Here is a 14,143-nt window from a genome sequence, read left to right as displayed (position 1 = left end):
CGTAGTTTGTGCTGTTAGCTCCGTTAGCTACGAGCCGCTGAATCAGGCGTTTAGAGGCAATCGAAATGACCCCATTCTCGTATTATGCACCGTTAAACATTTTGCCATGATTTATAAAGGTAGCATGCTGTAAATTCTCGTAGTATTTGACACAATTTCCACAAATTGTATTACTTAATGATTGACTTAATAAAAACAAGTCTTGCTGTTTTATTTTTTTTCCCACTAGTTATTCAGCCCTTTGGCATTTTGCTGGCTTGTTGTGCTTATGAGTTATGTTGTGTTTGTAGCTCCAGGCTCAGATTTCAGCCTCGTGAGGACATCTCCAGAACATTGGGCCGAATGGAAATATCTTCTTCTTCTCTTCTCTCACTGCACTCTACTCCAAAATCGGAATCCCTGTCCTGTCCTGTCCTCCTCCCTCCTCCAGCCCTCTCCTCTTTGGCCAATAACTACAGTGACATTTCACTGTAGGGCAACATTGTCTTCAGCTGACATAATGCAGCCTTCTCTCTCGCCGTGTCGCCTCAGAAGGTCTGTCTGTAGATACAATGGGTTGGATTGTCTCAAATTGTTGAGACAACGGGGTTCAGAGTACCGTTGAACTGGGCTTGCAATGAAAGCCAGACCATGTCCCATAAAGCTGAACACAGTTGGATGTATTTCTTGATATGACTTTACATAATAGAATTACACAAGTGTATCATCACAGAACTGATTCAGTTTGCTTATTGTGTATAATTGAGAGACGCCAACTGCTGAAATAGTTTGTTTGGCTTTAAGCTATTGAAGAGAAGAAAAAAAGACTGTTTCCTGATTGTGGTTGGCACGGATGCTTTATCATTCTGTTGCTTTTGAAGTGCTCACGGTTTCCTGTTGAAGACAAGTTGTTGCACTGGAGAGTCATTTCACTGTTTTCTTTTGTCATGGCTGAGTTGGTGTCAGCCATCACATTTCACATAGTCTCGCGTATCCGACTTCGCATAGCAGCTGTTGGCCAGTTATATCACAGTATACATTAAAGTTTAGACAGAAATCGCCCCCAAAAATGTGCTTTGGCCATTTTCCACCCGCCATTTCAAGATTGGTGCTTACAACTGCTGTATAACCCCAATCATTGCTCGCATCTGCCAGCAGTAGATAAAAATACACTGTGCTTTTCCTCTTGTGATGACTGTGTTTGGAATGCCCTCTAGATTTGGGCCAAGCTTTGATGAGTCAGCCCTACCAGCGAACTCTTGTCACTGCCTCATCTGTCATTTGCTTCATTACCTGGAAAAGCCTAGAGACTAAAGGGCAGACAGGTGTGCGCGTGAGAATATGCGTGTCTGTTTACTTCTGTGTATGCGCAGTATGTCTTGTTGCCCTGATGTAGACTCTTTGTCCCCTGGCTTGCAGCTGACGCACAATCTAAACTGAATACTTTCCATTCTTAACTCATTTATCTCTGTCACGCATACATTTTTGTTGCAGACAAGTACGGTACAAATGCGCCTGTCCATTCTCTCAATCCCGTTCCCATTTTTTGACTCTTTTTATCTGCCTGTGTCTGCTGTTGGAGCAGCACCGATGTGGTGTCTCATGGTTACTGAGCTTTCAGGGAGACGGCTGGCATGTAGATACGGGGCATTTGGCACCACAGCGTGGTTCAAAGGTTTTTCGATGGCTTCCTGGTGACAGAATCAACTCGACAAGGACGAACTTCATAACGAGGACTGTGAACCTGGAGAGTGGTGGTTTTGATCATGGGAGAAGTGGTACGATGGATTAGGAGTCTATGGATTACCATGCAAAAATGTCCATGAGTTATAAAATGCCTCTGAAGTGTCAATGCCAGAGTGCTGATTAATGTTCCAGATAAATGAGTCTGTTGTTTGTCCGTACGTAGTGTTGCGTATCTGTTTTTCCAGTGAACGGTTGCATGTTGTCGAAGGGTGCTTGTGAAATACAATGCTGGTTCCTCACAGGCCTCAGCAGTTCACTTTGTTTCGACTAAGCTGCTGAGTCTGTAGCAGGCCACTGTGAATCTGCTTGTTGTTTTTGTGGTTTTTCGTACCAAATGTTGCACCTAATTATCAATAAATTGGAAATTTGCTGGTGTTTTTCAACAAATTATTTTTTGCACAATTAGAAAGTAGTATTGTTCCAACAAAAGGACATACTGTAGTGTTTTCACACTGTCAAAACACTGATGTGTTTATCCATTTTGCCACTTCAGTCCTCCAGTAAAACATTGCAGTGTTGTATACTCAACTTATTGTTCAAATGAAACATATGACATACCAGTGCATTTGCAGTTGCATAAACCTCTGCACCTTTATCTCTGAATGGTTTCTGATGTGTTTTTTTTCCACACCCAAAAAAATATAATCTTGTCAGAGAAGAAGAATAAAAGCGTCCATTAAAGAGAACACGTTATTCTGTGAGACATAGCAACAATTGTATTGTGATCATTCATTCAATTAATAGACCAATATTTTACATGAGTTCACTCACTGTCTTTGTGTCTCCACAGAGGGAATCCCTCAGGTGTACTATTTTGGTCCTTGCGGGAAATACAACGCCATGGTGCTGGAGCTGCTCGGGCCCAGTCTAGAGGACCTGTTTGACCTCTGTGACCGCACCTTCTCCCTCAAGACCGTCCTCATGATAGCCATACAGCTGGTAAGGCTTGATGGGAGGGGAGGGGATGGGGGGGGGGGGCAGCAGGTGTAGGCTCAATTAGATGAGTTAGCAGAAACATAAAGTGCAACCTAGACTACATTACAAACGTATAGTGGAGGGAGTGGTAAGATGCTCAATGCAAAGTATTGTGACATTGTTTACACTGCCGTAGTTGTGATTTAACGTTTGAAATATTTTCAACTGAAGCAGACAGTAATCATGTAATAAAACTAGGATATTTACTGAAAGCTTCTATCGTCAGTGTATCCATTGTGTGCTCACTGCTCAGAATACTTCATGTTCAAAAAACTGTCAGGATAATTGAGTGGTTTTACACTTTTAGTGGCTATTGACCTGTTTTTTGCTCGTCTAGATAACACGGATGGAGTATGTCCACACCAAGAGTCTGATATACAGAGACGTGAAGCCAGAAAACTTCCTGGTTGGGCGGCCGGGAAGCAAGAGGCAGCACACCATCCACATCATTGACTTTGGTCTGGCCAAAGAGTACATCGACCCCGAGACCAAAAAACACATCCCCTACCGGGAGCACAAGAGTCTGACTGGGACGGCGCGCTACATGAGCATCAACACACACTTGGGAAAGGGTAAGAACGTCTCTGGAGCAGGGCTGTGGTTTGATAAGCCCTTCAGATTTGAGTTCTTGATTTAATCCTAACTGTATTCTAAAATACATCACCAACAAGTAGACAGCATTTTAAACTATTATCTTATACAGTTATTTGTATTTCTCAAGAGGTAACCTCATTTGAATCTTCTTGTGTCTCTTTCAGAGCAAAGCAGAAGGGATGATTTGGAGGCACTGGGTCACATGTTCATGTACTTCCTCCGAGGTAGCCTCCCCTGGCAGGGCCTAAAGGTACTGTAGCGTGTTGTTTGACATCATCCAAATGTTGCCACATACTGATTTATATCAGACTAATGTAATCCTCTTCATGCTTCGCATAGAGACGTACCTTTTCCTACAGTATCTCTTTTATACCTATCATCCACATGACATTCGGAACAGAGAGCCTGTTGTTAACAGCATCATGCTCTCACACTGGTGACATTTCAAGGTCTCCCCACTGATGCCTCTGTATTGTTTGCTAAACCTAAAAGATGCTCTGTGTCACTCGGCCACAGAAACTATTGAGACCTCTGTGATTGTTTCATTTGCTGTTGCTTAACACAAACTTGATATCAGTTGTGGTGGAATAATGCACAATGATAAGGTATAAACGACAGGGCAGAGGCGGCATGAAGCAAAGTGGTGTTCCCTGTGCCAAGTCTGTTATTCTTTGATGAAACACCCGACGTGAGGGGGATTGTTAGTCCTACTTAATCCATAACCACTTGCCAACAAACTCCTGTAATGTCATCAAATCCATATATTTGCAGCATTTTTTTATACATTTTTTTTTTAATCTCACTTGTTTGTTTATGAAAGATCATGAAATATAGTTTCCAACCTTAGAGCTCATACTGCTTGTGTAAGAACAGCACCAATCACCCCAAACACCAGCATTTTAAACTCCTTTCTACTCTTCCAAATTGGGTTTATATTACAAATCTACAGTAAAGAGAAATTTGACTGATTATCTGTTCTGACATCCTAAATAATAGCTGATATTTCCTCCTATTGATAAAGTAACTAGTCATCAATTTCTGATTGTCAATTGGGCCGTGCACCACTTGTCTTTGTTTTCATGACAGGTTTCACCATAAGTGCTCACAATCAAATCTATCCAGCATGTGACCAAACAGACTCCTCCACACTTGCTTTGCATTTGAACAACTGATGAAGAATTCAAAGTGTTAAGAAACCAATGCTTGTGGACGGGTGCACGGAGGGCAGGTTGTAGCTGCAGAGTTTCTGGTCTTTGTGCAGGCGTCAAAATCAAAGGTGTACATAGAAAGGTCTCCAAGACACAACACCTCATCTTAGGGCTGGGCGATAAATCGATTTAATCGATTAATTCGAATGTGTGCTTTAAGGCGATGTGTTTTATTGAAAATCGAGAAAATCGCCCCCACCCCTCCCCCCGTTGGGTTCCCGTTGTAGAGTGCGCGCGCATTGTTTACAAACTAAAACAATGGCGGCCAGCAGCTTCACTGCTGGCCGCCGCCGCCGCCACCTCACAACAACAACCCAGCATTTTGGAGACATTCACCAACTGTACTCCGCATGAGAAGAAGAGTGCCCGGTGGAAAGCCATCACGGATGCAGTCGCGATGTATATCGCAAAAGATATGGTGCCCATATACACCGTGGAAAAGCCGGGGTTTATTCACCGTCTCAAAGCTTTGGACCCCAGGTACGTGCTACCAAGCCGTAAACATTTTTCTGACGTTGCCTTGCCTCGGCTGTACAATAGTACACGCCAAAGGATCTCTGCGGAGCTGGAGGGGATGTCATTCTACTCCGCAACAACTGACCTGTGGTCCAGCAGGTTGACCCAGACACCGATCCACTTGACTGGTGGAAGCGTCACCAACTTAACTTTCCAAGGCTAAGTACTTTAGCAAAGAAATACCTCTCTGTGCCAGCTACAAGTGCCCCCTCTGAGAGGCTTTTCAGTGTGTGGGGGGGGCATTGTTACATGCCACCGTGCATGCCTGAAGCCAGAGGTAGTAGACAGGCTTGTCTTCCTGGCAAAAAATATTTAGAAAAAACATGCACTACTGTTTAATACTGTTGGTTATGTTGTGAATGCACTTGATTTTGTTTACATGCACTTATTTACTGTGCAAAATATGTTATGTTGATGTTAGATCAGATGTTGCACTTTTGAAAATGTGAATGTTAAAGGGTCATATACATTTTATTTCATGCTGTGTTTGTATCAGTGTATTCAGTTAGAAAAGCTTACTGTAAAAAGTTACATTTGCACAGTTGTTTACAATGGAAGGCTACTATTTAATGCCATTTAATGTTATGTTTAATTTAATTTTATATTTAAATGATTCAGGCAAACAAAAGAGTGACCAAATACTTTTTGTATACTACAGGCACCTTTCTACAATGTTCAGGTTTTGTTTGCACTTTATTTTTATCAACCTACTTGGGAAAATCATCACAAAATAAAAGAAAAAATTGTTTTCAACAGCTTCTGTCATCTGCAAAAAATTTTGGGGGAAAAAAATCGATTTAAATCGTGAATCGGATTTTTTGTAAAAAAATCGGAGATTTTTTTTTTAGGCCATATCGCCCAGCCCTACCTCATCTGAACATTTGCTATGTGGGAGGAAGCTTATGGTCGATGAATGTGAGGGATGTATGAATGTGGGGGATGTTGGGTGGCTCTGGCCAAAACAAGTTCTCACAGCACACGGTATAAAGTGGGTATTTTAATGTTCATACATTGACACTGTGACGCCCATGTATACCATAATATTGTAGCAGACAAGAATGATCCTATCATGGGAATCATGTGTCCCCCAAGGAGACTTTATGCAAGAGTCATCCGGGGATGGACATGAACAACATTATTATTATTAACTTGTCACAAGTGCCTTTATTCCATAATCTGCTTTAAGATCATTTTCACCAACAACATCCCTCAGCGCTGTACATATCTGTGTTATGATTCAGAATGACTAACTACAGGATTTGCATTTGTCTGCAGCTCAATTGCCCAATACATATTACATCTACACTTGCCGCAGCAAAGTATTTGCTCCAATTTTCAGTGCAATATGTATTTCGTCTCCTTTCTAGGCAGATACTTTGAAGGAGAGGTATCAGAAAATTGGAGACACCAAACGAGCGACACCCATTGAAGTGCTTTGTGAAAGCTTCCCCGGTCAGTAGAACCGACCGCTGCCCTTTTGTTTACTGTGTTTAATTTCTTCCAGATGTCAAATGAAACGATATGTTGCCTTTTGCTACAGAAGAGATGGCCACCTATCTGCGCTATGTGAGGAGGCTGGACTTCTTTGAGAAGCCTGATTATGACTACTTGAGGAAGCTCTTCACTGATCTGTTCGACAGGAACACCTACGTCTTTGACTATGAATACGACTGGGTCGGCAAATCACTTGTGAGTGCCTCTTACCCGATCCACTAAAATCCTGTGATTGAACAGTCTAGTCTCACGACTGCAGTTGCTTTTTATATCAATCATTTTTGCTTAAAGTTGCTCACATTATGGGTGCTGAATATTTTAGTTTTTCTCTCAATGCAACACTAAAGTTTTACTCTTGATCGTCTTTTAAGTTGTCTTGATTTTGACCCTGTTCTTGTTGTGTTGTTACCTGCAGCCCACACCGATAGGCCCCATCCCCAGTGACACGCCGCTGCCGCCCAGCAGCAGAGACAAAGCACAACAGCAGACCAAAAACCAGGTGAGGTCATCAGCAATAAAACACGACGACACAAACCACACCCACCAATCAACCAACTGACCGACCGACCTACCAACCAAGCCTGTCATTCAAGTTCTGCTGCCAGGCTTCTATTGTTGTGTGCACAAGTATTCAACTTCCTGGAAATAAATTGCTTCTATTCAGCCCACATCTACGTCATACCCGTACTGTCTTCAGTTTAACTGCCTGGCAGCAACATCATATGTCCTCAAGCTCTCAGTCAGACTAAGACTTAAACGAACCAACATGCACCATCATGAGGCAGGTTCTCACACTGCTGTCAAATAAAGCCTTCAGTTTATTCTTCACACCTTGCCACTCTAAGCTCCAGTCATTGAATGCATGGGTTGAAAATGCTAATTGCATTGTTCATACCAGTAATGACGAGCTACATGCTTAGTGTATGACAAAGTGTTGACTTAGAATTATTTTTATTTTTTTTGGCATGCTATCCGAGCCTTGTTTTCTTTGTTTGTTGAGTAGAGAGGTAATGATTCAAGAGTTTAAGTAGAAAGTGATTACGAAAACCTTCCAATGGACTCAAATCACGGTGACAATCATGTTGAGTCTGACTCATTGTTTCCCGTAAAACCAGACAGGGAGTGAATTAGATTTTATGATTGACTTATTACAGTGGACTCTAACCTCTTTTTATTGTTCTCCGTCTAACGTGATTGGCTTGGCAACAACTTGCCACCTTTTTAAAGCTGGCTAAGCACCACCTCCAGTTTCTGTACTGTACAAACATGTAACATCCTGGTTAACACAGTCCGCTGCATCAAAATAAGTTAGGTCTGCAAAGGAAAGCCCAATGTTTTTTAAAAAGCACTCTGAACTAGCTTCTAGATGAAGTTTAAGTATAAACAATAAAACAGACAATTGACCGTTATTGTGAATAAACAGTTTGAGTTGAGGTGATCAAGGCTGTTTTCTTTTACTCCTGCATGACTTTATTCGTGTGTTGATCTGTGCTTCGCATTCAATTTTTGCTTCCCTCTACTCCTCTATTAACATAGTTTTGTCTTAACAAGCCTGCTTCTGCTTAGGAGATGTCTTCTATAATTTTTTTGTATTTGTTTTCATTCACTACCCCTCCTCCTTGTCCCTCCTTCCTCCACACACCTCTCCCCTCACCCCCTCCCACCACATTGCCTCACCCTCACCTCGACCCCCCCCCCCCCCCCCCCTCCCTCCCTTTCACCACTTCACGACCACCTGCCTCAACCCTTTTTGCTCGTTGCGTCAAGTCGCCTGAGCCCAAAGGAAGTGAGTCTCAGCCCACTCCAGTGACCAATAAGGAGACTCTGGGGTCGCACCTCACAGCTGAGCGGCTGGGGGGCTCTGTCCAGGTACTGCTGCTGCTGCTGCTACTGCTGCTGCTTGGTGGTTAATGCATGAAGCCACATGGTTCTATGTGTGTCTGACCCCTTCTCACACTGCCTGTCTGTCTGTCAGGTGCTCTGTCTTTACTCTATTTCTGTCTGTGTGTGTGTGTGTGTGTCTGCATCACTGTTTGAATCCCAGTGTGCCAGTGCTTTGACTGTTCTGCTGGCTCTCACTGCTTCTTTCGCCTCATTGGCTGTATATGCAGCTCACAGGAAGGGCCGCGCAACATGACATCCAACAGCAACTGTCACGCACGCCTCATGAAATACAGATTCTTAAATCAACCGAAAAACACATGAACTAATAGATGGATGGATAGAAGAAATCAGAGGCTTCTGTAGTAAATGTGGCCCAAATATGCCACCTAGTGTTGGCTAATACAATTGCAGCATTTAAAGGCTGGGTTCACATTTCTGCAACTCTGTCTTAAAATAGTATTTGCATGCACATCAGCACATTCGTATTTGCCGTTACTCTTCCTGTTCTAATGCGCTAATGCTAGAGCAGATGGAAGGAAAAGATTCATATTCCTCGATCTGCTGAAATGTATTCCAAAGTTGATCTGAAGCTAATGTGATGCTTCAGCAGTCTGATTGTGTTCGATCAAGTTTGTCTTTTTAGTATGAAATCCATTCTTTACGTTTCTGTAGACACCGTTTCTGTGCTAAGCAGGGATAGCAACGCAAAGAGGGAATTTTGTACTTAAAATAATGTAACTAAAGTCGTAGTGAACTCAAACTACTGAAACCTCAGTTTCAAATGTGAATCAATCCTTTAAAATGTCTGAAGTTGCTTTAGTCTGAACTACTCTCCCTGTCTGAGAGGGCAGATAAATGGAGATAAGTAAGGTCACATATTTTTATATGAATGTTCATCTCCACCCTGCAGTCAGCAGCTCGACGTGTTTATGATCAGTCTGGTGTCCTTTTTGTTCTCGTACAGGTGATGAGCTCAACGAATGGCGAGCTGAACACCGATGATCCCACAGCCGGACACTCCAACGCTCCCATCACCGCTCCCGCCGAGATTGAAGTGGCTGACGAAACCAAGTACGAAACAGCTGTCCAGATGCATAAAAGACAGTGCTGCTCGCTGTTGGGGTTTAATAGCATTTTAATCGGTCCTCATCCAGTGTTGAATTGGAAGTAAAGTCATTTCTTAATACAGCCCAATATCACAAAGCTGAAATTCAAGGGGAAATGCAAGCAAATCCAAATTATGTCCAATTCCAACTGAATGTCTTTTGGTTTAGCTGTTGCTTTTTGCAAGTACAATTTGGGGGGGATTTGTTACCCTGGCCTTATGCAGGTTACTTTCGCATCTGTATCATGTCTCCATTGTAGTCTTTATCAGACACATGCATACTTGTAACAAGCACAATATAAACCCGGTTGCCTGTATACGAGGCCAAGAATCTGCTTCCTCCTGGAGGAATCTCACTGGAGGAATCACGTTTTGCTAATCCGCTAATTCAACTACAAAAACACCCAAGTAATCTGGAGAAAGCCAACTGTGTGCATTTAAACACACAAAATGTTTCCTACATCGCTGTTTGCTAATAATTTGAAATTTGATCGGCGGAGCAGCCGGATCTACAATTGAACAATCAATTGAACACCAACCCGAACGAGCAGTCTGCTGTGTTGATATATCTCGTTTGTATAGGTGTGTCGCCAAATGTATTGTTTTCCTAAATCTGAATGTTCCTCTGTTTTCCTGCAGGTGCTGTTGTTTCTTCAAAAGGAGAAAGAGGAAAGCCCTCCAGAGGCACAAGTGATGGAAGAGAATGGAGAGAACTTGAAACATTGTGGTCACTGTCGAGTTTTAAATGGAAGCAACTACACAGACCCACTGTCCCTTATCTCTTTCCAGTTTCCCCCTCACCTCTATCCCTCTCACCTTATTCCCACTGTCACTCTGTACCTCACCCCCTCGCGCTCTCTCTTTCTCGTTCTCAGTGCTACTGGCGAGTTAAAGGAATGTTGCAGTTCTACTGACTCCACAACAGACTCTTGATTCCTTTATCGACGACAAATAAACGTATCTGCATTACAACGTGGGGGCTTGAGGAAAAAGTAAAAAAGCTGTAACAATGAAACTCGAATACCGTGGCGTGACTATGAGAAAAGATACTGTTTGAAACAGCTGTGTATTCTAGATTCCACAAGAAGGTGTGTTCCAACAGTCTGCTGTTGATCAGGGGGAACCGTTCGAGTGGTTCAAGTTAAAGAAATCTGCTCCGTAGGATTTTTTTTTTTCCGTTTCTTCCTTTGGTGTGTGTTTTGGGATCAAGGAAAAGGTGAACTATGCTGATGTTAAATTTGAGCGACACAGGAAGCATGTCATCTATAAAACAGAATTTGGAGGACTTTTATGTTTTTTTTTGTAATTGAATCCTCAGTTTTCAAAATCAAAGCCCTGCATTGAAGACTTATTTTTATGTTTTAGTGTTCTGGAGTTCTTTTCGTCACTCAAGCTTTCTTTTTGTCTGTCGATGTGGACTTTGTAGCGCAGTCACTGGCCTCAGGTACTGTGGACAATTGAGAGGAACAGATATTAAGTTCTCTTATTATTATTGCACTTTTGAAGAAAAAAAAGAAAACAATTACAGTGGAAAACTTAAGGTTTGAAATTAACAATTAAGAAAACAACTTAATAAAGACTGATCTAGGAAGAGTCCTTCACACCGCTTATATCTGAGTTATGGCCGAAAAATGATGTTGATTTACATGAAGGAGAAAAAAAAAGGAAATGTCTTTCAATTTTTACTTCTCAGATCAACATAATTTACCAGGAAATCATAGTTTGTGCCTTTTCTAAGTAAATGTTTTAAAGCTCAAGTGGGTGTCCCGCAATGACATTTTATCTAATCTGTCCCAAATACTCACTGGATTACTCTGTCTGTGTGTGTGTACAAATGTGGAGGTTTTTGGTAAGTGAATGTTTGAATGTGTGCACATCACTTGTTCTCACATATAAGCTGTGTGTGTGTGTGCGCGTGCGTGTGTGTGGGGTCGGTCTCACAGGCAACCCACATCTGTCTGAACCTTTGTTTTGTCAGGAGGTCACAGACTGGTTTACTTCATGTCTGAAGTTAATGGACTGCTGTTTCTGAAAACAAAGGAGCCTTCCAAAAAATCAAAATGTACTGAACTGGAAAAACCAATTGCCCATATTTGAGTTCCTTGCTGCTGCTAACAACATAGTTTCATGTAGGGCTGCAACTAATGATTATTTTCATTATGAATTAATCTGACTATTTTCTTTATTAATCATTTGGACTTCAAAACATATTTTTTAAAAATCCCATAATATTATCCTCGGCCCCACATAATCAAATGTCTTGTTTTCTACAACTACCATTTCAAAACACTGACATATTAAATTAACTACAATGTAAGACTAAGAAAAGTAGAGAATTTTCACATTCACAGGCCTGGAACCATCTGTGTTTGGCATTTTTGCTTAAATGAGACCTGATTAAACGAATAGTTGCTGATTAATTTCCTTTTGATCGACTATAACCGCTGCAGCGCTCGTTTCATTTGTCTCTTTGATTGTTTCTTTTATGTGCGCTTTGTTTCCTGGCCAAGATGAAAGATGTATGTCTGGCTTGGAGCTCTGTCTGTTCAGGATTGTTTGAATTACCCTTAACGTTTCAAGTTCAGAGATTGCAACTTTTATGGCCTTCAGTTATTTAAAGGAGTACTCCATCGATTTTAATATTGCTCTTTCTTTAACTTGGCTGACTCACGAGAGGCATTAAAATAAAAAGTACTCTAAACCGAAGCAGTAGTATTCAAGATATCCTGACTAGTGAGTCCAATTCCAAAAACCACTGGATCCTACATTTCCCATAATGCAACTGAAGTGTCTTTCATTAGATATTTCCTGTCTCCTAAATCCCGCCTCCTTGAAACCCTACCTGCCCAGTTTGTAATGCAGGTCTCCTGTTAAAAATGGTGCCGAGCCCAGGAGGAGGCACCTGATGACACCTTTATATCATAGGGCTTATTACGGAAAGCGCCACCCAGAGGTGAAAAGCTGAACTTCATGTGTAAAATCAGTGGAGTGGCTCATTCAAAGAAAACACCGCTTGAGCTTCATATAATCCCTTCTAGTTTAACTTCAGATCACTGACTGAGCAGTAATGTCACCACCGCGTGATGAGAATGACCTCACGTGTGTCAAAAATGAGAGTGAAGTTTAGGTTGTTTTCCACGTAAATATTACAAAAGGGCAATACATATTGCAAATGTATAAATCCACACTGGGTTAAAACATAAAGACTTGACAGAGGCCGGTTGAGATGCTATATTTCACATCTGCAATGGGGGGGGGGACTATTGATTTAAAGTTGTGAAGGAGAGATGAATATTTGTTTGTGAAAGCACGAGTTGGAGGACTAAAGTGGTTTCTTGCTTGAATCATTCATCGTGTAAAGAACAGAAAGAGGAATCGACTGTATGTGGGAATTGTAGGCCTATTGTAACTCACGAGTTTTCACAACCTCTGATTACCATCTATTGATCCTGCACCGTAGGCGTGTACGTTGCATTTCTGTGTAACGCTGAAGAGAAAACAAAAGCAGTTGCTCAGAGGACACGGTGCACCAGCGCGCCGCCGTCAGGCGTGAAGTCCTCGGTGGAAGTGCCGCTGATTGCTCAGAAAACACACATTCAATTATCTGAAAGCTAAACCGGATCAGCTGACCCAGCTTGGCATAATCTATTACATTGGGTTTATTATATGAGTTGATAATTGAGATTTTCTTTTCTTTTGTGGAGATGCTCAGACCAAGGTTGAACTGTGTTTTTGCTCAACGTCTGTTAGTGTAACTATTTGCATTATGTATTTGTAAATATGACAACGACAGATCTCTAATTGTGAATAAAGGAAGTTTTATCACAGGAGTCGGATCAATCATGGAGCAGTTCGTGCCCGCTGGGCGCTCTTTGTCAGTGTGCAGGCGGCTTTGTGACGCAGTGGGACATTTCCTAAACGACCTGTGCGGGGCTATGTGGTGCGCCTACCTTCCGGTCTACCGCCACTCCGTGATCGGCTTTCACAGCACCGATGCCGGTGTGATGATGCTGATTGGCCAGATAGCGGACGGAGTCTTCTCGCCTGGTGGGTTATGGATGCGACAGAACAGTGTGCGTCTACGGCAAGAGGAAAGCCTGGCACCTCTTTGGTACGTACCTGAGACACTTACAGGAGGATTTCAATGAATATACAAAAGTAGTATATCCTAATTAAAAGTAGGGTTCCAATTAGTTCCATCACTAATTAGAACCCTAAGTAAGTAACAGAAGCAATACTGTAGTGTAAAAATACGTTACGCATCCAAAACTAGAACATGTAGAAGAGGTGAAGCCTCTGGGCTTCCGTTATACACTTTCTCACAGAGCCAATACTCGTTTAAAAGCTGGTGAACGCAAACTGTCCTGTTGTACTTTTTTGATTTAATACTCCCTAAACAAATAAAGGCATTTTACCTTGGCTCAGTGTGAGTTTGCCTGAAGTAAGCCCAGAAGGTTTCCATTTTTCTACAGTTGACCTGTAGAAAAATTTCCTCCGCGTCTTCTGTTATCGTTCGGTTAAAGCTGTAAAAACCAAGTTACTGTTTGTTTCAATTCTATTCCTCGTTGTGTAGGCATGCCTTCACCGTGGTGGCCAACGTCACGGTGTACACTGTGGCCTGGCTCCTCTTTAACTTCCAGTC

The 14,143-nt window shown here is 42.1% G+C and overlaps 1 protein-coding gene across 2 annotated transcripts in view; it reads left to right on the top strand.

Moving 5' to 3' along the window:
* csnk1g2b (casein kinase 1, gamma 2b) overlaps positions 1–13,190 on the top strand; it is a 32,234-nt gene extending 19,044 nt beyond the window's left edge. Inside the window, exons 4-11 of one of the 2 annotated variants that reach the window (XM_079267411.1) lie at positions 2,516–2,664; positions 3,038–3,272; positions 3,459–3,544; positions 6,386–6,470; positions 6,562–6,707; positions 6,928–7,011; positions 9,361–9,467; positions 10,141–13,190. In XM_079267411.1, coding sequence (XP_079123537.1) covers positions 2,516–2,664; positions 3,038–3,272; positions 3,459–3,544; positions 6,386–6,470; positions 6,562–6,707; positions 6,928–7,011; positions 9,361–9,467; positions 10,141–10,195 — 947 coding nt within the window. In that variant the 3' untranslated portion in view covers positions 10,196–13,190. Of the gene's footprint in view, positions 1–2,515; positions 2,665–3,037; positions 3,273–3,458; positions 3,545–6,385; positions 6,471–6,558; positions 6,708–6,927; positions 7,012–9,360; positions 9,468–10,140 lie in introns of both variants that reach the window. The other variant, XM_079267410.1, reaches the window with a different exon arrangement.
* The last annotated feature ends 953 nt before the right edge of the window (positions 13,191–14,143 follow it).

Source organism: Melanostigma gelatinosum, assembly GCF_949748355.1.
Source record: "Melanostigma gelatinosum genome assembly, chromosome: 4".
Lineage (NCBI taxonomy): Eukaryota > Metazoa > Chordata > Actinopteri > Perciformes > Zoarcidae > Melanostigma > Melanostigma gelatinosum.
This window is presented reverse-complemented; position numbering and strand designations above follow the sequence as displayed.